General features: G+C 34.4%; 2 protein-coding genes across 55 annotated transcripts in view; both read left to right on the plus strand.

Moving 5' to 3' along the window:
* The window catches only part of nav3 (neuron navigator 3), a 177899-nt gene extending 165550 nt beyond the window's left edge, over window positions 1-12349 (plus strand). For 27 of the 51 annotated variants that reach the window (XM_073946576.1, XM_073946590.1, XM_073946582.1 and 24 more), the window contains 6 exons: window positions 94-248; window positions 1050-1121; window positions 1282-1478; window positions 2770-2888; window positions 2981-3184; window positions 8597-12349. In XM_073946576.1, coding sequence (XP_073802677.1) covers window positions 94-248; window positions 1050-1121; window positions 1282-1478; window positions 2770-2888; window positions 2981-3184; window positions 8597-8716 — 867 coding nt within the window. In that variant the 3' untranslated portion in view covers window positions 8717-12349. Of the gene's footprint in view, window positions 1-93; window positions 249-1049; window positions 1122-1281; window positions 1479-2769; window positions 2889-2980; window positions 3185-4472; window positions 4491-8596 lie in introns of all 51 variants that reach the window. The other 24 variants (XM_017355079.4, XM_073946587.1, XM_021475111.3 and 21 more) reach the window with 2 other exon arrangements.
* Window positions 12350-13387: 1038 nt separating this feature from the next.
* The window catches only part of syt1a (synaptotagmin Ia), a 325194-nt gene continuing 315625 nt past the window's right edge, over window positions 13388-22956 (plus strand). For 2 of the 4 annotated variants that reach the window (XM_073945927.1, XM_073945930.1), the window contains exon 1: window positions 21862-22073. The gene's annotated coding sequence lies outside the window, so the exon portion shown is untranslated. Of the gene's footprint in view, window positions 14769-19929; window positions 21065-21861; window positions 22074-22956 lie in introns of those variants that run through there. The other 2 variants (XM_073945928.1, XM_073945929.1) reach the window with 2 other exon arrangements.

The following is a 22956-nucleotide window of genomic DNA, read 5'->3' on the forward strand; positions in this document are numbered from 1 at the left end:
TTGTTAATACTTTTTGAGGGAAGTCAACCTGATATTGGAATAATGATAGCGCAGATGTGTAAAACAGATGTGCTTTGTGTTTGTTAAAAACAGGATCTTCGACAGTACCTCTCTAGCTTGGCGGAGCAGTGCAACACAGAGGAGTGTGAGATTGAGCTGCCCACTGTAGTTATTTTGGACAACCTCCATCATATTGGCTCGCTTAGTGATATCTTTAATGGATTCCTCAACTGCAAATACCACAAATGGTGATGACTCACATTATTAAGCTTTTTTTTTTTTTTTACATATTTAGCTTTTGATTAAATAATCAAGTGAGCTTTGTTATGACCTGCTTTATTATGAATACAAACTACCGTTCAGTAGGATTATTATTTAATCTTTTTTTTTTCTACATTTTTATTTCATTAAATGGTGCTTTTTACCTTTATATTTAGCAATTATAGTTAAATGCTGTTGCATCACAGCAGGCACTTTATTAGGTACTTTAAAGGGGAATACATTTAGTTTAATAGACTTTCTGTGAAAGTTTAAACTTTTTTTCAACTGTTTTCCAAAATTTTTTAAACATATGTTCAACATAATACTTTTAATAACTTATTTCTAATAACTAATTAATTTTGTCTCTACAATGATGGCAATGCATGCTATTTTACTAGTTATGGTGCATCAGTATTTATCTTAACGTGCAAATTAAAGGCTTAAGTAGGTTAACTAGGTAAATGATTGAACAACAGTTGTTTGCTCTTTAGCTAATTGGGAAGAAAAAATCCTGAGGGGGCTAATAATATTGACTTTAAAAATAAATTTGATTGAAAAGAAATAAGACTTTTTCTAGAAAAATAAATACATAAATATAATAGGAAATACTCTGAAACTTGTCCTTGCTATGTTAAACAGTACTTGGAAAATATTTGAAAAAAAAATATTGAAATTTTACAGAAGTTTCTAATAACTCTAATCATTAATAATTAGCTAATCGTTTTGTCTTCAACTGTAGCTCATCAAAATAAATACATTTCATCTAAATGTTACGATTCATTCCACAGCCCCTATGTCATAGGAACTATGAACCAGGGTGTATCCTCATCTCCAAACCTGGAGCTGCATCACAACTTCAGGTACTGTGCTCTGATATTTTTTCATGTGAACAAAACATCTTCTTATAGTTGTTATTCTAGCCTTTCACCACATGGGGGCCATCAGTGTTCATGTATTTGTCATTTTAGCGCATGCAAAGACACAAACACAAGCTGATATTTCCAGTCATGGTCTCCTCAGGTGGGTGCTGTGTGCCAACCACACCGAGCCAGTGAAAGGCTTCCTGGGCCGATTCCTGAGAAGAAAACTGATTGAAACAGAGATTGACAAGAACATGCGCAGCAATGACCTCATCAAAATCATCGACTGGATCCCCAAAATCTGGCAACATCTCAATTCCTTCCTAGAGGCTCACAGTTCTTCAGACGTCACAATTGGTAATACACACAGCACACAAGCCAAAAAAGATAGTTCACCCAAAAGTGAAACTTATTTTACCTTGAGATGATGACCCAATTCAGACCACAAAAGCAGAAAATTCAAAGGAACTCCAGCTCAAGACCATTCATATAATGCAGTGAAATAGAAAAACATTGTGTTAGTTTGGTCAACAAAAATACGTGCGAAGCAAATAACTTTTTTCCTAGATTAAGATAAGACAAAAATGGGATGACATAGATATTATTAGATACCAACAGTGAATACATCAGCATTTAATGACTGAAAAAAACAAAACTACAGTGTAGTCATAAACGTAAAAAACTAACCAATATTCATTTTATTATAATCTGGTGGGCTGCTGCATAGTTCAGAGGATCTCGTTTTTGTTTGTCTGTTTGAATGTTTTTATTGTATTTATTATTATATGTGTATATTTAAAAGATTAAAAGATATGATACAACAGATGAGGAGATCAACGCATGTGCTGCATGTTACTGGTGCAGCAGAGTTTCAGAGTGTTTATGTGTATTTTAAACCTATAGATAACAAACATTTTAGCCTTTACTTTCATTGGCAAAATTAACACTGATTAGAAAAATTATATGTGACACATATTGTAAATTCCAAGTATTAGAGGTACACAATAGTGATTGACTTCATTAATTTAATGAACTGTGCATTCATTAAACACATTAACATGGCAGTAAAAAATAGTGCTCAAATACCAAACAAAAAGTGAGGAGGTCCTTCACTGAGTTGAACACGTTTATAACAGAACTTTAGTTGTCAGATGAAAGATGCTCAATCAAACTCGATGTTACAATGAGCACAAAAGGTGTATTTATCCACTGTAAGAAACATGTTTTTGTGTTGCTTCAGAGTGAGTTGCTTGTTGTACAGTTATTTACAAGAATTTTTTGTTGAATAGTACATCGCATTTAGTTTTTAGTTTTTGTTTCGGTTGTTTGTTTTTTTTTTTCTTGTTTTTTACTAGACCCACCAAATCATACATGCCCTGAGAATTTAAGGTACAATACTGCATATGACATGTCGCATGGGATAATTTTTTTTACACTCTGTTCTGTTTTTTGCTTCACTGCTGTAATGTAAAGTAGCATAAGCAAAACATTGCTGAAATGATGTACATTTATATTATGTAAAAAAATGTTAGTACTGCCATGTTTGACGATTATGTGCTCAATTTTATTTTTATGGTGAACTTTCCATTTTACATACTCAGTTTGGTTATTTCAATCATTTTAAAATATTTAATCATGTCACTTACAGGGCCTCGACTGTTCCTGTCTTGTCCAATGGATGCAGACGGCTCACGTGTGTGGTTTACTGACCTGTGGAACTATTCTCTAGTGCCATATCTACTGGAAGCAGTACGTGAAGGACTGCAGGTATACATTCAACCAAGCACATCTAGATACTGTGTTTGTTTCTCACAGTCTGCAGCTAAAACCTTTGTTTTTTTATTTAATCATTGCTCCAGCTGTATGGTAAGAGGGCAGCATGGGAAGACCCTTCCAAATGGGTAATTGACACCTACCCATGGAGCTCTGCCTCTCTTCAGCATGAAGGCCAATCACTGTTGCAGCTGCGGCCGGAGGATGTGGGTTATGATGGTTACAGCTCCTCTAAAGATGGAGCTGCCTCCAAACAAGTTTCTCAGAGCGACACAGAGGGAGACCCACTGGTAAAGATCGCTTCATAAAACACATTTCTTTTAGATATACACTACTGTTCAAAAGTATGGGGTTTGGTCAAAATAGTTATTCTATTTTAATATATGAAAATATATATTTATTCCTGCAAATATTCATTGTTAGCATTATTATTCCAGCCTTCAGTGTAACAGTTTTCCAGAAATCATTAGAATAGTCTGGTTTTGCTTTCTAAGCATTATTTTTATAGTCATATTATTATTATTATTATTATGTGTAGTCCCATTATTATCAATGTTGATAGCATGTTTGCCTAATTAGGTTGAAACAATGATTCATTCAGATTTTCTATTAATATGAAGTTAAAAAGACCCAACGTTTATTTGAAATGTAAATAGTTTGTAATATTAAACATCTTTAAAGTCACTTTTGATGCATCCTTAAATAAAAATAAAGAAAAAAAACATATTTAAAGCATTTATTCCCCAAAACCTTTGAACAATACTGTACAGTGCATTGAAAAAGATACTAAGAACTACAGTACTACACGTAGTCATGCTGCATTACTAACCCTTTTTCAGTATACACTAGAATCTGCCAAAGAGCAGCAAGGTGAAACATGGGGCAATATTCTGTAGGGGGAAATGAATGCCCTTTTCTTGGTTACCTTGTATGTGTATTTGTAAGGTCATTTGAAATTTATCACAATGTATGCAAATAGAAAACCTTAAAAAATATGTATAAATTTATAGGAAATATAAGGTTTATGGTGCTATCTAGATCCAATTCTCTCATGTTTTTCTAAAATACCCATGAATAATAAAAAACCAAGTAGACATAAACAAGCTGTGGCTGAGATAACCTGTCTGGTAGTGATAAACGCACATGGGTATATGTGTGCGCGTGTGTGTGTGAGTGAGGAAAAGAAAATCAAAATAAACAGCACATTTCTACCCTCTTGTGGACAACGATGTAATATAAATTCCTGACTCTGAAAACTATGATTTAAAAGTCCTCTAGATGGCACACTTTGATGTGTTATAAACAATAGGGCTTATCCATGAACAATAACACAGTGACAGAACAAATGTCTTTGTAAATCATACATGACTGGTTTTAGGAAGGCTATACCAGTCACATTCTAAAATGCCTTACAATTATTCATTAATAGTGATTTGATTGGCATAATATTATAATACTAATGATATTTGTGGCTCTTTTAGCTCACCAAACTTTTTAGCCAAAATTATTTTTGAACTAATATTATTGCGCCGTCTCATCTTGCTGTCTCCTCTCATTTCTTTTTTTTTCTGAGAACAGACATTCAGAGATTATAAGGTGACAGAACTGCTGTTGTTTGTTTAAATATCAGTGATTAGTTTGAACAAATTTAGTCTGATAGCACTTGTGTTTATAGATGAAATGATTTTAATGTTGTAGTGTTTTTTCCTGTTGTATCTGTGTGTAAATGTTGAGGTACACACATTTTGTTTGTTTGTGTTTCATCCATAGTTTTTCTGTGTTTGTTTGTTTGTTTGTTTTAACACTTTACATTTGCATTCTCTGTGTGTTAAACTGCAGTGTTCTAATCGCCATTGATGTTCCTTGTCTGTAAATGAGTGTTTTGTAATCTTCATTCATTTAGAGTTTTGTGATATCACTAGTTTGTATGTGTCAGTTCATGTGTTGTGTACTTGCTGACGTGTGTGTTTGGTTGTGTAGCACAGATCAGTGTTGGGGAATGTTACATTTCAATCTTACATTACTGCATGTGTCCTGATCAAAAGGAGTTTATTTCAAAATAATCTGTGTTACCTTTTTTGTGAAAAGTAAAGATGCAGTCACATTTTGCTTTATTGCAAAAAAAAAAGAAGGAACTGCAGTATATACATATACTACAAGTTGCTGTCTTATCCAAAGCTATTTTAAAGGAATGTCTGTTTGAATTGTGCTTTAAACTTTGCTGAAGTACAGTACACTGTCTATTTATAATAGACCTTTAGCCTGCAAAATTGAGCAAATGTGACCACATCTTCACATTTTTGCTACTTTTGTGTTACTGTCTTTTCGCTTTTACTGCCTGACAATGTTTCTTTTAGAACAATAGAACATCCTTAGCTAGTAATTGTTTATTATGTTATGAAATTGAATAATGACACTGAACTCTGGTTCAGTGGTTCTCAATCCACAAGGGGTCTAAAAATGTGGTCACTATTCTCACTCTAGTGTGAAATTTACAGGCAGGAATTAAACAGATAGTAGTTTAATGTTTGATGAACATTAGATGCACCATTTCATATTTTAGTCATTATTTAAAGTTTCTTTGAGTAAACTAATTTGGAAAACTGTAAAAAATCTTTCTTTGAGCCATGTGGCCATTACTCAGTTGGGAGTGTTTTTGTTTTTTGGGGAGGTGGGTGTAACAGAGGTCAGAAGAACTGTGTGAATAAACGTCCCTCCTGTGGCCTCAAGAGATGCTCTAGTGCAGTAGAATTTAGCCTCCTGCTTAGTGTGCCCACCTCCCATGATAGTGTACAACACTTTAGATACTACTCAGAGGGTGGAGGTTACATTGCTGACGTGAACCTAACGGGAATGAGGTTTAGGAAAGTAAGTGTAATAGGGGCCAGCTACCTCTGGCCAACCTCTAGAGGGCTGCCGTCCTGCAGAGTTTAGCTCCATCCATAATCATTCGATTTGAACCCTACTGGGAGAAGGACAAGTTTAACTTGGAAGGGTTAGATTGCTGACTTGACCTAGATAAGAGTAAAGTTTGGTGGGTGAGTGTAATGGAGGACAGCTAGTAAAAGTTGTGTGAATAAAACCACATTACACTTTTTTCCCGATAGACTTCCATTCATACGCATGCAAATGCAGCAGACCAGAAATCAAGCTCATGTGACTAGTTTCACAAGTCGCTTCATTCAAAAGTTCAAGCCTGGTGAACTCTTAGCTGTGAAACCACATCACATGATTGCAAGAGAGCAAATGAAGATCAAAACATGACCTCTCAGTAAAGATATTTATATGGAGAATGACACTTATGGAGCAATCACTTGCTTAAATCACTTGCTAACGTCTAATCATATTGTTTTATTTCAGCCCTTTTCGCAGTGCTGTTTGACAGAATTTGCAATCACAAACTCTAGTGTGACAGCGGCTTAATCCTCAAACCTCTGGTCATGTGAAGCAAATTTGTAACAAACAATATCACCTGGATGGACAACTGCTGTCCTAGAGGACCACTGTCTTGCAGAGTTTATCTCTATTCCTAATCCAACACACCTGAACTATTTAAACTGTCTTCTGGATGGCTTGAAAATTACAGGCAGGTGTGTTTGATTAGGGATGGGACAAAACACAGAAGAATTGTGGCCCTCCATGATTGAAGCTGCCCATCCCTGCTGTAGCATCCTTATTAGAGTGCCCATTTTGCATGATGGAGTCCTACAATTTGAGTCCTACTTGAGTTGGATGATGTGCAGCTGGAGATGATACAATGATGCTGTGACCTACATAGGGATGAGATTTTGAGGGTGATTCCAGTGAAGGCCATCTAATAGTAGCTTTGTAAGAAAATGCCCTGGCAAAAGTAGGTACATTGGAGACTAACGATAGATAGATAGATAGACAGACAGACAGACAGACAGACAGACAGACAGTCAGTCAGACAGACAGACAGACAGACAGACAGACAGACAGAGACAGACAGACAGACAGACAGACAGACAGACAGACAGACAGACAGACAGACAGACAGATAGATAGATAGATAGATAGATAGATAGATAGATAGATAGATAGATAGATAGATAGATAGATAGATAGATAGATAGATAGATAGATAGATAGAGGAGTTACATTAATTGGAATTAGGGAGGTTTAGTGGGGAGTATGTAACAGAAAACATAGTTGTAGATGTAAGGGTACCTCACTCCGATGGCATGCTAACAACTAACATTAAAGGTTGCTGTTTTTAGCATCTCAGTTATTCTGCACACATCCCTGTCTGGATAGACCACTCTGGAGGGGTTACATTGGTGCCATGGTCAGGATGAGGATGGGGTTTAGGTGGTCAGTATATTGGAAAACAGCTAGTAAAAACTGTGTGGGTGAACCTTGCTATTCTGGCTTCAAGAGGCATGACTAATATTAAAGGCTGCAATCTTAAATGTTCTTATTAGTGTGCTTGCCTCCCATGCTGGAAACCTTAGTTTGACTTCCACTTAGAAAAATGGTCCAGGAAGGATTTTGGCTGAAAAGGGTTGAGAACCACTGATCTAGTGAACTACAACTTGAAGGTGTTTTTATCATCTTTGTATTTAATAGACTTTTCTGGAAGAATTACTTTCGTTACATAGTATGTAAGGTCTGTTCTCACCAAGGACAATAACTAAAAAGGTGTATTTGTATGGATATTTGAAATTTAGCCATACGTATATGGGAAATTCTACCAGAAACGTACATTTTCTCTTATAAAAAAAAGTGACAGGACCTACCCTTTAGCCTGTCGTCCTCAAAAAATCATACAAAAAACGCATAAAATTATACAATTTACTGACAGAACACCTCCTTGATCACTGTCAGCTTCTCCTTCATCAAATGATGTCACTTCATAGCCTAAAGGTGCATTTTATGTTAAATTTAATGCAAATGTGACAGGACTGACAGAAACATGGAGACAATTGTACATTTATTTGTATTTGTAGTGTTTACTTGTATAATTTATTTATAATTTTATTTTTAATTAATTAATATGAATGATAACAACTTAAACTTTGCTATTTCTGAAGTTTTATTTTTTCTCAAAATAACAGTTAGCATTAAACAACTATTAAAGCTGTAGGTTCAATTGGGTTGAGTACAAGGACAATGACAGAATTTGTACATTTATTTATTTGTTTTTAATAAAGAAAAAATCTAAAAACCACATAAATGACATATTTCTTTACAGAACAACTCGCAGAATCAAGCATCAGTCTATTTTAGATATTTTTGGGATGAAATACTTTTTATTCACTGTATTTATGTTTTTTTTTTTTAAGGACAGACAATGTATGTTTCTGGAAGAATGTCCCATATAAACCTATAACCTATTCATAGAAATACAATGTTTATGCTATCTAAATTATCTCATATTCTTCTAAAATGTAAAAAGAAAAAGAATGTTAAGCATTGCAAAAGATGCTAGTGTAATGGACATGCACGTCCGTCAATCAGGTGCTGACATAGAAAAATGAAAAAATGTGTTCTGTGTGAATGACCTCTAACACTGTATAACTCTTATTATAGTTATCATCATAGTTATCATTCTTGGTATGAACAGACCTCTTATGTAAATGTGCTACTTGTAACATGTGACCCTGACCCTGACTGTTGCATTAAGTTCTAAGTAGCATCTTCTGCACTGCACACAAACCTTCTCTTCCTTCTCTCTCTATTAGATGAATATGCTAATGAGGCTCCAGGAAGCTGCTAACTACTCCAGCGCACAGAGCTGTGACAGCGACAGCGCCAGTCACCACGAAGACCTGCTGGACTCCTCATTAGAGTCTGCCCTCTAAGCCCCGCCCCCTACAGAAGAGGAAGTCTTCTGATTGGCTTAAAAACTAAGCAAAAGGCCTACAGGACTTGTGCTTATGAGATGCCTGGCTCTTCCAGTGGAATGCAGAGTCCAGGATACGGCGATTGAAAAGGTGCTGTTGGCACACACTCTGACGGGTGCTCACATTATTATACACAAAAACAACTGGAATTTCAATTAGATGGAGGTGATCTGTTAGTTTAACCATGTTTACAGAGGCAAGTGTTTATTTAAAATTCACTGAGGTGCAAAAACTTAAAGGGCAACACTCTGAAATCTGACCTCAGTCAACAAACTGGTGCTGCCGTGGTGCCAAAAACCAACATGTGGTTTACACTCATCTCGCCAGCACCATTCATCAAACGCCTCTTGTCAACAAGCACAAACGTGCACCGTGTCATTACCGCTACTGTGAAATCATACGCAAATTCGCAAACCTCCACCACTCGTTCCACTGCCAAGCGTATCTAGACCTAGCACTCCGACTGCAGCTTTCACACTGCTCCATCCAGTAGTCTTTCCGTCAACCCTACGGCCGAATGCGTAGTTTTTTCTTCTCTCCGCAGGTTCGAGGCAACCGTTTGTTGGAGAGTGTACCAGCTTCGTGAAAAAGACCAGAAAATGGTGCTTTCTTGCTGCCTTAAATGTGCTGAGCTCTGATCTAAATGTGGTGCCGCTGTCCTTTTGCGCAGAAACGATGGCGTAGGACAGAAACGATGAACCATTTTTCCTAAAAAAAAAGCCACGTTCACATATTTTATTTTTGTTACAATTAGTGTACACGCCATTATAAAACGGTCCAAATGTATAAAAGTAAAAAAAGATGTTTATGTAATCCCAGTTGAGCTGGGAACACTTGAATCGAGAGCACAAATCTGACGTGTCGCTTTGCTCGCATGCTGTTTTTCCTTTGCTATATGTGTGTACGTGCACGTGGAAACGGTTTTCGCTCCCGTGCGCCGGTGTTCGTGTAGTCACTCATCTTTTATTTTGTTTGCTATGTGGGTTTTGCACAGTTGAAAAGGATGATTGTAAATATCCAAGTCTTGCACAGCCTCTTAAAGATGCACTCTGCCCGGTCGCTATTGCGTTTCCGCTCTACTAGTCTAGCATTAAGCTCTTGTGAAATACAGAGAAAAGAAAAAAAAGCAAACCAGCAAACATGTCCAAACCTTATATGTCTTGTAATGACTGGTTATTATACAGAGCTCTAAACTGTACAGTGAGAGGTGAAGTGTTTTTCAATTTCAGAAAACTTTAGTGTCAGTTTACTGTTTAAGGGCACAAAACCATCCAAAGCTGTTTGATCTTTGCAATGCATCAAAGCCTGACCACATCAAACATGCATTACAGTCTTACTATTCCCTTCCTGCAGCTTGCAGATGCACTGGTTTCCTTGGATGTATAAGTCACACCTAAAGACCCCATGAATGTTAACCGCATGTTATTGTAAAGCCTGATTTCCCTAAATAGACTGGAATATTTTCATTCCAAAGAGTATTTGATTAGATGTAAATGTGTACATCCTTAAATCTGGTCCATTTTTATTACAAAATATTTAAAAAAGAGATATACTTTAAAATGTAAACGTGTATACCAGGGTGTTTTTATACTATTTAATTTTGTCAACTTTTAGGACTAAAACTTCACCATGGGATGATAAATATAGCTCCAAAATACATACATAGTTCTCCATTCATTTTTATTTTTATTTCTACACTGTAATAAATATCCGTTAATTAACAGTTTGTTTAGTCCTTTGCAATTATTTATGGTTATGAATTGCATTATAGGACATTAATCTCTGTTCTGTTTAAGAAGTGACTTTTATTGACATTTTAGTAGTTTTAAACAATATATTGTATAATTTATACTCTGCAAATTAGGAATAAAATAATTTATTACTAGGTTTTTATACTGTAATTTACAACAACAATCCAGACAACTATTAAACATGTCAATAAATATCCCTTTTAAAACATTTTTAAAAGTGAAAGTGTTTGGATGAAAGATCAACGTCTTATAATGCAATTCAAAAACATGAATAAAACAAAAAGCTCAATCACAAAATATGGATAACTGATCATTTGCAGGGTATTTTTTACACTGTACAAACATATACAAATAAATCAGAATTGTGCGATATAAACTTCATGCGATTTATTGCAATTTTTTTTTAATTCTTACAATTCTGACTTTTTCCTCTTAGAATTGAATTACAACTTGCTATAATGATATAAACAAAATTGTGAAATAAAAATGTGCAATTCTAGTTTGTGTTACATTAACTTTTTATTATTAATCCATTACAGCAGGGGTGTCAAACTCAAATCTTGGAGGGCAGCAGCCCAGCAGTTTATTTCCAACCCTGTTTCAACACACTTACCTGCAGGTTTCAAACAAGCCCGAAGGCCTCAATTAGTTTGATCTTGTGTGTTTTATTAGGGTTGGAACTAAACTGTGCAGAGCTGTGGCCCTCCAGAAACTGAGTTTGACACCTCTGCATTACAGAAACAGGTTTCCTTAGTATAGGAGTAAAAGTAGTAAAAATACAAATAAATTCATGGGATTTTTAAAAATGGATAAATGTTATTGCATTAGATGATGTCAAATCAAGCTACATATATTTGGCAAACAATAATAGTTTTGTTAAGTTTATTTTTTTTCCTTTTAAATAATGAAACATATAGTGTAATATATACATATATTATAATAAATTATTTTCTATTAAAAATAATTTATGAGTTCTGCGATTAACTTATGTTACTCCACAACAAAAATTGCATGAGAATATAAAACTAGTTGACAGTCTAGTGTTTTTTCTATCTAATGCAGCAACATTCATACATTAAAGTGTGACTGAAGTATCTGAATACTTTCTTAGGTCCCCTGTAAATTACTTAGGACCCTATCCCCAATCACCCACAAAAAATATTTAGAATATACTGCACTGTAACTGAATCTCCATTAGTTTGCGCAATGCACAGGCAGGAGGTACAGGCTGTTTCATACACGGTGCTATCAGTGAATTGCGTCTTACTCTGTCTTACACAATCAGGCCTTTTCCACATCCAGGTTCACCTTCTGACTCCACCAGAGTAACTCACCCTCACTGCCAGACAGGCTTTAACCTCGGATTCTTTGGGTTGATTCAGGAAACATCTTCGTTTGAATTCCTCAGCACTACAGCGGTGCTACTGTACTGTACTGTATGTGCGTAACCTCCAAACTCTGTGACTCTGTGCCTGATGCTTTGCTTGTCAACCATTGTTCAGTGTAAAAGTACTCAAGAGAAAACCTTTATAAGAAGTGCAGAAAACTGCCTGCTGGTCCCTAACCTCAAACACAGATAGTGATTGTCCATGGTACATCAGAAATCAACGTCTTTTCATTTCCTTCATGTTACGGCAAATGCATCTCTCGGTGAGCGCGTAACATCGAACTACTTTGAAAATGTTTCTTTTCAGGTGGAACATTTGTTGCTAGATGTTTTATATTTTGTACATTTGTAAGTAACATATCATGTAAATAGAAAGAGACCACAAATTTAATTCATCTGGGGGATTTTGTAGTCTTTGTAAAGCCCTAATAAATGGTATTTGGTGTCACCTGAGCAACGAGTGTCGTTTCATTATTTATATATTTATCGAATAAATGATTTTGTCATTTTTTATTCATTTATGCTACATGTCTATGTCATCATTTGTCTTTTTGTAAGTACATTTTTAAATTCAGTTGAGTTTTACCAATAAAGGATTCACCCATTAAGCATGTTGTGCCCTCTTGTGGTTGTGGGAATAACAGCATCAGAGTTTGTTAAACTTAGAGAAAAGATTTTCCATTCATTTACACTTGAGATCAACTCAGGTTCAGTGTTGGATTTGTCAGTACTGCGCACATGTGAAAAAAATATTTTATTACATAAACTACTTGCAAAAAAAAAAAACAATTGCATTTCCTGTTGTGTCCTTGTTACAGTAACAATAATAATGCAATACATTTAAGAAGCACTTGTATATGAATAATCATTGACTAACTATATATATATATATGTTCTACCAACACAATCTCAATGCAATTCAGAATTTTTAGATTTAGTGGCTAATTCATATAAATTCCTGCAATCTCATTTGTACAACTTTATTTTCTCATCCCCCAATGACCGTTTTTTGATTTTTTTTTTTTTTCAATGACCGTGGATTAGGGTGCCACACCTCCTTTTTAACATTGGTAATTTTCGTACGACCGAACTTATACGAATTAGCCACTGAACTGACTAAATGTAAAATACTTGCGTTTCCTCATGAGATCAGGCTGGTTCTACTAGAGCAGTGGTGTCCAAATTCAGTCCTGGTGGGCCGGTGTCTTGCTGAGTTTAGCTCCAACTTGCTTTAACACACCTGCCAGGAAGTTACTAGTATATCTAGTATAGGTATATATAGGTATATCTTATATCAAGTTCAGATGTTTTTGATTAGGGTTAGATCTAAACTCTCCAGGACACCGACCCTCCAGGACCGAGTTTTTACATACCTGTATAGAGTAAGTGTTTGGTTTAAGGATAGTTGCATATTTTATAGTTGTTACTACATGCAATATTTATTAGGAACATTAAAATAAAATGTTGTCAAAGTTCTCCACATGAAATCAAAACTGATCATGTTCATTTTGCATTGTTATTCTTTTGGTGAACAATTCATCTTTGCAAGTTTATCCACTGAAATTCTGTTGATGTCAGTTTGATGGCTTTAGCCACAATATTCTTTATCCATGCCCCTCTTACCATTAGTTTGCTTCAAAGGGATGATGTGCAAAAAAAAAAAAAAACTACAAAATTTTAGAAATGTTAAAATAGGGTTGATGCAGAATTCATTTTCAGTGACCAAATTAAATCACTTCTGGTAAACTGGTTGGTACAAACTCGCTGTGTTTAAGGCATGTTTTCTTTAAAAATCAATGATCTTCAGTGCCTGATAAATATGTGATATAAAGTGGGTCTCAGAATGTTCAAGAAGCACTGCATTTCATTTCACGTCTATAAATATGACAATTTATTTTACTCCATTATTTTCAATGAAGTTTCTGTGCTCGTCTGCTGATCCTGACACAGAGTGCGTGTAAGCAACTTTCTATTTTGTTTTCACAATTGAACAACTAAAAAAGTGAATAAGACTATTTAACTGATAATATTTTAATCGTACTACAACATAGATGCTGTAAAATAAACTTTATACAATTGCAAAAAGTCACATTAACCATTCACCAAAATGTTATTAGTAGGTGAAGTAACACTTGTTCTGCATATACCCTAACTGTTTTTTTTTTCTTCAAGCAATTATGCATTATAAATCCACTCAAATTTAATTGAATTTGTTTAATTCCAGTAAGGATAATACTGACTATTTTCAGATTACCATAATTAGCATTACTGGAAACGTGTCTAGTTGTAAATGTTTCATGTTTAATTTGAATTAAGTTAAATCAGACATCATTTTTGATTAAACCTTGACTCTCGCATGATGTCAAACATACTTAACACTCTGTTACAAACCGTTTTGAGTTTCTTCTTTTCTGTTGAACACAAAAGAAGATATTTTGAAGAAAGCTGGAAAATGGTATCTATTGACATACAACAAATGGAAGTCAGTGAGTCTTTTTTCAAAAGAACTTGTTTTGTGTTTAACAGGGAAACAAAAAACTCAAGCACGTTTGTCACAAGCAAAAGGAGAGTGGATGATGACATTTATGTACATTTTTGGTGAACTAACCCTTAAAAAGCGTCCTATTGAAACATTACAGTACACATCACCCTCAACCTATAACTGTGTCTCAATTTAGAGTCTTCATTCTTTACAGGACACATTTGAAGGTTGATTGGGTCATGACAGCATAAAGAATGCTGTCTTATTTGAATTCTACTTCAATTGCTGCCTCCAAATGTATCCTTTATTCACAGGTAATGAAAGGTACAACCAATGGATCCTTTACAGCCTCAATATCCCAAGATCCATTGTGCGATGATCCTTTTGAATGTAAGTATTGTGTTTAAGTTTACTCAAATCTAAATTTACATTATGAATATAAACCCTTTTGACATTGTTTGTATGTTTTTATATTGGCTGTTTTATATACGTAGTTAAATGCACATTGTCACTTGTTATCAACCTATTCAACTTTTTTTATTGTTGAACACAAAAGTAGATACTTTGAAAAATACTTAAAATGTGTAACCATTGACTTCCATAGTATTTCTTTCTCCTTCTATGGAAGTCAGTGGTTCATTTGTATTCAACTTAAAAACACACACACTTGAGAGTAAATAGTGAGTAAATTTAGATTTTTGAACGAACTATCCCTTTAAGTTTATATTTCGCACTGAAACTGGTTACTGATCATCCTGAGATATTTGGCTTGTCCCTAATCTCCTTGCTAAATATCTAGCTCTGTTAGTAACTCTTGTCTTTTACTTGATCTTACATAAGTCTCGGATCACTTCCTGCATGCGTTTGGTAACGAAATGTAATTTGTACACCAGGCGGAGAAGTCAGTGGTTCTTGCTGTTGAACTGTAGTGTAATGTGTGACACCCTGATACTAATTTGACGTCAGGCAGTCATGTAGTTTGAGAATAACAGAGATCCGATGACTTGAAATGCATGAAAAGTCATGCTGTGTGCTCCTGGTGTAATTCAACAAAAATGTAAATCAGTTCAGTTTTGCTGTGACATTGGGTTTGAAATTGCATTCCTGCTCCTGACTACATTTCTATTTCATAATCGCTGTGTCAATTATTACTGATCACATGGGGTCAAACATTTAACCATGAGGATATAGAATGGGAAGTTTTTTTTACTCAACAAAAAGGATGCTGTAAATTACATAGCCTCTATTAAGTAAATGCACTTGACTTGAGGTAACTACATGAATAAACGTAAGGTACAGGTGTAAGTTTAAATATTCTATTACCTAGAATTACTTTGATAATAGTAGTCTATGTACAAGTGAAACAGGATTAGAAAATAAAGTGCTACCTAGTATCCTACTTCAATCAGTTGTGTTGCTTCACAGCTATTCACAAAATGGCAGTAGTAGGTCATCTGGGTAATTTTCATCTAATATTTTATTAATTAGTTATATTCTAGAAATTCTATTCTAATAAATATTCTAGCTTTTTTTCCAACTTAAAATAACTTTTTACCTAGAACACAGGCTGACTGAAAATACCAACAAAATCTCATGGCAATTCATAACTCAAAAATAAATGAATTCATAAAATCATAAATTCATAACAATTCAAGCCAATTCGTATGAATCTGCACGATCTCATTTGTACAATTTTGTACGATTTGCTTCTCCCCCAATGATGGTTGGGTTTAGGGGTGTGGTTAAGAGCTACGCCTTTTTTTTTTAATCGTTACGTTTCCTCGTGAGCTTAGGCTGGAAAATACGTGTTTCAGGCTTCGTTTTTGTGAAATTGCAAAAATGCACATAAGCATAAGTTTTACTGGAGATTCTGTGAAACATGGACACTATGGTTCAGTTTGATGCAAACAACTTTTATTCCTTTTTACACTAATGACAAATAAAATATTATTTGAAAACAGATCTACACAACATCATATACCACAAAACAACTTATATTCAATATTTATATTTTATATTGTATATTTGTATTTGAAAAAGTTTCGCCTTAATATGGACGGCTTACTTTGTATGGTTTTGGACTTGCTGAGTGGTTCAAGTTAAGTGAAGCACAGTTCCACAAAAAAGTGGCTGTGGGGCATATTTCCCTTATATTTGCTTTTGAAAACACTATTGGTTGGATTTATAGAAGGAATTAGGTCAGTGGTTTGCTGTATGATCTGCATAACAAGCCTCACCGTCTTGTGGATATGCATGTAAATGAAATATGTGTAAGTTGTTATTTTTAGGCTACTTTAATGTTTTATCATCATCATCATCATTATTATTATTATTATTTAAATATTGGCAAATGGGTGTAATCAGGTTAAACTTTAAATACTCATTGATAGATTGTTCTAATTGGTGACTTACTAACTAGCCAACCGGGAACAATTCAAAACATATCAAATGTATCAGCATCAGCACATATCAAAGATTACTTCTTAGAGTTAATTAGAGGCTGTTCAGATCTTTTACCCAAATGTATGAACAATTATGCTTGTAATGTGTACTTTAGTGTGGATGGCGAATAAATGAATGAAACTCTCATAATGTTTGAGAAGATCTACCAAATTATTCTGACCTCAGTGTGATCTGTAGTCTGACACGGTGGTCTGCAATAGACCTCATTATATGGGCTTTTCAGCTCCAGACCTCATTATAGGCTCACCTTCAAAACACAAACCTTATTCAGTTCTTTCTGTGGTGATTCTCATTTTAAGAAGACCGAATTATGTTTAAGTGTCTAGTTTTGTCCTGAAAAGTGCTTCACCGTTTTATTCAGAGGTGTCCTTGAAACTTGTGAAGGCATTTTCATCTTCAGATTGAATCAGAGACACATCAGATACGTGATGAAACAACTGTTTAATGTAACAAGTGATGGACATTAACAATAAAACCAAGACCTTCTATTAAAATAAAGTGGTGAAAACAAATAAACCTGATAGATAGATAGATAGATAGATAGATAGATAGATAGATAGATAGATAGATAGATAGATAGATAGATAGATAGATAGATAGATAGATAGATAGATAGATAGATAGATAGATAGATAGATAGATAGAAAGATAACAAACAACGTATCAAACAGATCTGTTTCTGTTTGATGTGATGCACACTTATTGCTTTCAGAAATGCATTTTTATGTTAGATAGATAGATAGATAGATAGATAGATAGATAGATAGATAGATAGATAGATAGATAGATAGATAGATAGATAGATAGATAGATAGATAGATAGATAGATAGATAGATAGATAGATAGATAGATTTTGCTCTTTGCTGTGCAATATTTGACTGAATATTATCATTTTGATCAGGTAGACAGAAAGAGATATTGAGAGTGATAGATTGTGTGCGCGCTTGTGAAAGACATGGACATATCTAATAACTCAGTCATTAGTAAAAATTAGCTACGCTTCACAAATATTTTGGAACATATTTGTGAGTTGAATAATGAATCAGAATTAATCAGACTTTTAACAGAAAATAGAATAATACTTGTAACACTGAATGCTCACATAAATACTTGTTTCTGATTGGTCAATCACAACATTCCGACCCACTTAATTCTTAGCTACTTGTCCAAAAGGGAAAAAGCCTGCTTGGGTTTTATGTGAAGTGCACGCTGTTGAAAAAGTTATGCAAAACTTGCGACTGTTTCTGTGTAGGGCTGATTGATGCTCTCCGTTCTTCTCCCTGTTTCATCCTGAGCTTCAGTCTCTCTGGGCTTTCACTTGTCAGATAAATAAATGGCTTATCAGTGTCTAATTTCATAAAAGCTAATTATTGATCTGCATGAGTTGGCAGTGTAATTGAAATGAGGCTGGAACATTGTGTCTCAGAGTGCTGGGAAAAAGAAACAACCTCACAGTGAATCATTCTCTCTGGTTCACAGCAGACGTCAGTGGATTTGTGCCCTCCGGCGGATGAGGAATTTGACTTGATTAAAACTCTCTTGATATTGATGACAAGAGGAGATTTGATTAGTGGGGACATCTTACCTGCTTACCTCAAACACACTGTACAGTATTGCTGGAAAGCAACAGTTCTTCTTTTGTAATATATATATATATATATAATGTTTATATTTCTATATTTGTATACTATATATACAGTACGTGTTCTGGGGCACAATGGTTTCATAAAACAAATGCAAAGCAGACAGAAACAAAACTGCCAAATGGATCATACACCAACTTACATAGTAACAAGATGCCAAACAGTAAAAAACAGCGGCATGACAAGCATATATAAATATGAATGTGAAAGTTTTCACTAACAGTCGAGATAATTCAAAGTACCCTGTGTTATGTTTCAGCAGTTGTTATCTTGAAATAACATTTAAAAACAACCTTGTAATATTGAGACTGTGTTAATACCAATCATAATCAAGTAGTCTATTGTAGAGAGCCATGTAATAAGGTCTATTAAACCCTAAGATGATAAAAGTGTTTGTTTATTTAAAATACTGCCAAATGTAGCTTTTTAAATGGATGGCTAAATTAAGTCTGCAATTGATGGTTGTTTTATTTGTTGAAGGTCAGATAAAAAGTCAAAAGAACTCCCTTTCATGCCATACATGTATACTCTTTTTGTATTTAGTGTGCTGCTGCTTATTAATACACAGGAGTGTGCTGTAAAATATACTTGTAATGCCATGCAGGTCCTTTGTCTGGCAAATATGAGAGGTTTTGGGAATGAATGTTTGTGTTTTGCATAAATGGGCATTTACTGAAATCGGCAATCGAATATTTCAAAATTTTAAAATCCCTGAGAGAAAAAAGTTAGTTTATTTAACAAAATAGTTTAAGATTTAGTTAAGTATAAATTAAAAGTGGACATGTCTTTTTTTAAAGTAATTGCAGATGAAATTTTGAGTCTTTAAAAACTGTAATCTGAAGAACTACAAAAAAACATGATATACAAATAATGATAATGATTTCAAAAGTTCACGATCACGACTTTTCTGTTTAATCAAATGCAAAATAAATCAAGAACATTTAAAAGCCCTCATTTTCAGTGGGCTGTGGGCCACAGAGGTCAGTTGCTCATAATTATAATCTACAAAAACCCATGAGATCGTCTAAATTGAAAAACAGCATGTGGAATTGCAGAGGTTTCATGAGAACATCAGAGCCTTCGCCATTAAAATAAAACAGAGAGAGAGAGAGAGAAAAAAAAAAACTTTTCAGAAATAATAAAAAGTGCCTTTGTGTGGCATAATGAGGTAAATTATAGCTTGAGCGGTCTGTGGAAATTGCAGGGTGTCAGTCATTTCAGTGAGTTGCTCTTAAACACCCACATTAATTATATCAGCTTCACATCAGTCAGGCTTTTATCAGGTGGGTGTCCTGTTTATTGAGTAAAAAGTTTCAGCGGAAATAGATTTTCCTGGCTTGCTTTTGTTGAAAGGAAGTACATTTAGTAGCATATGAAAAGTTTTTAGTGAAAATACAGTAGCTTACATAAAAATTGTTTAAAGATGATTCATTGGGTTTACTCATTAAATTCAGCCCATATAAATTGTTTGGAACTATTTTGCAGATTATTTTCGAAGCTTACCAAGGCTAATACTATACTTCTTTAAAATAAATGTCCATTTTTAACAGCGGGCCCAGATTATTGTTGTCGTATTTTCTATTAATTTATTCAACCTGAGTGTTTTTCTTTCCCAACGTACTGTCAAGTCAGTAGAATGGCTCGAATGGCCAAAATAATCCCTAATAATGTGTTTGAAAAGGTTTTATGAAAAAAATATAAAAAAAAACAAACATCTTCAGGTTTTCTTTATTCTACAAAATATTAAAATGTTAAACAATTAAGAGATTAGTTTTTTTCACAGCCTTACTTGCTCTTATTTACCAGGGGTGCCATTATTAGTGAAGGGCATTTAGTATGCCAAGGTCCTTGTGCTCCACACGATCATGAATCCATTTACGATTATTTATTGAAGCTGTGGATTAAAGGTAATATATTTTTTTAAATATTGACAGTATAATGTTCAGGTTTGCTTCATAAGATCTCATTCAGCAAAAGAGCACATGTATTAATGTTGTTATAGGTACCTGTACTTAATAATTTATTTTTTTGACTCTCAAAGTGTCACTGACCATCGTCTTGTATTATCTAAATCACCAAGGATGTCAATTTTCCAAAATGCTATAATATTCTTTTGAAAAAAACTAAGTCATCTATGTTTTAGATGACTGGAACCAAGTAAACACAGAGCAAATCAAATATATTGGGTTAACAGTATGCCTTTAAGGTGAAATGCTATTTCAAAAAAACCTCTATAAAACTGTTGAATGGTGAACAGGCCTCAGACAGGCAATCGACCAGCTGTTCATGCTTGGTTGGGAGCTTGTACTGTATAAGTGTTGATAAGTGAAGTGGTCTGTTCAATGTTTGCTCAGGCTCAGGTCAGAGACATTATTTACAGCATGTGATCTCTGACTCTTTCGCATGTCTCTGCTTCATCTTCTGATGGTCTCAGAGGGACATCGAAATCTACAGTGAGAGAGATAAGATGCCTGAGAATCTGGATGGAAAGATAAGGCTGAGGAAGGATGGAGAAAAGGACATCTCAGAGGGAGCAGCGCGTTCACTTATGATGGAGTCCAATGTAGTCTAAAAACAAGGTAATTGGAAAAAAAAGAAGAAAATAAGAAAAAAATTTTGAGTAAAAAAATAAAATAAATTATATATATATATATATATATATATATATATATATATATATATATATATATATATATATATATATATATATATATATATATATATATACATATATACATACACACACACACACATCTGAACGAATATAGGACTAAAGGTTCATGTCAGTAATCAATAGCGAATTTCTGTGATAAGGCCTATATTACAGGAGCTGATGGTCTTTATTTTGTATGTAATTGTAATGAAAAAAAATGTACCTCGACCTAAATAGTTTGAATGACAGCGAGTATAGCCTTAGCCTACATAAGCACTTTTATAAAATGTATAGGCCTTTGCAGCATAAAGCTGGCCGAAGGATAGCCAGCTCAGCTTTTCTGCTTTTTAATGCTTAAAGAGTGAGGTAAGATTTAAATAATATCAAGTATAATATCTGACAACTTCTAAAGTTAATAATGTTAAACGACGAACGGTTAATATCTTGAAGCAAAAGACCGCAATTTTTTCCAAGCGTGGTTTGAGTCATTTACTCGTTTTTTAAATTCAGTTGACTGAATGTAGCTAAAGGAACAGTTTTTGCATTTGAAATTTTCTATACACATTCAAAACAGAATAATATAACGCATATGATTCTAAAGTAAATAGATGAAACATTTCTTAATTGTTTCGAATTTCAAGTCGAATTTCTCTTCGACTCCCGCGTGATCCGTTGAATCATTTCTTGAATCGGTTCAAATGGTTCGCGATTCGGTATTCTGACAGCTCACTCACGTGTTTGCCATTATGGAGCTGTTTGTCTCGCTCATCATTACAACAAAAACAAGAGACTTTAGAGGACAGAAAACACGAACCACAGTAGAGAAAGTGAAAATTCACTTAAAATCTTAAATTTCCTTTCGTTTTTTGGCGACGAAGAAGGCGTTTATGAACTTCCAACACCTGCACGTGGAGTTCGTTAACGACTCGACTCAGGTAATAATAAACATACCTTTTAAACCGCTTTAATAACACCTTTAAGTTAAGCCAAGAATGTACACTGACCTTTCTTTTGACTAGTTAGTAGAAGGGGTACTGTAAATAATAAAATTACCTGTTCGTTTTTACCATCTGGTACATCAAAATAATAGCAGGTTCTTGATTTCCCCTTGCATAGTATAAGTTAGTCAAACAGAAGATATCTAACGTTAATTGTAATAATTATTATACATGACATTTCTCATTTTAACTGTTTTATTTTAATCTGGCCACTGTAAAATAAAACCTATTTACATTTAAAATACTCATTTACATAATTTACAAATGCATTTTCCTTATAAATTTAGTGGCCGTGTTGAATGTGATGTTGAATCTTGAATGTGAAACTGCAAAAAAGGAAATAAATAAATGTCTCCAATAATTATAAACAAAATTGTCTGCACTGACTAATTATAGATACTTTAACTTTTTAAAGATAATGTGTCCCCCCACAATAACATTATATGTTCTGATGTTAATGCTTTATCACACATATCAGTTAAAAATCAAAAATATAACCAGTGATATGCTTTTGAATCTTCCAAACTATTACCTTACCAAGTCATGGGAATTTTACGCAATACCTTGTAGCCTTATTGACAAAAGGCTTAACGGATTCTCAGTATCCATCATGCTCTCTTGCCTTTAAGCCGGTGTCTTAGCGATCATCTCCTCTCCGTGTTCGGCCAATGAGATGTGCTAGAAAGATGAGACGAATGGCCTCCCACCCCATTCTTATCTGCCAGAGCCTGAGCTCCATTTCCAGCACACAAAAGAAACTATTAGAGCTAGAACCTGCGCAAGGTGCAGTGCTGAAAAGGAAGAAGAATTAGCAAGTCAA

The sequence above is a fragment of the Danio rerio genome, chromosome 4 (assembly GCF_049306965.1).
Source record: "Danio rerio strain Tuebingen ecotype United States chromosome 4, GRCz12tu, whole genome shotgun sequence".
Lineage (NCBI taxonomy): Eukaryota > Metazoa > Chordata > Actinopteri > Cypriniformes > Danionidae > Danio > Danio rerio.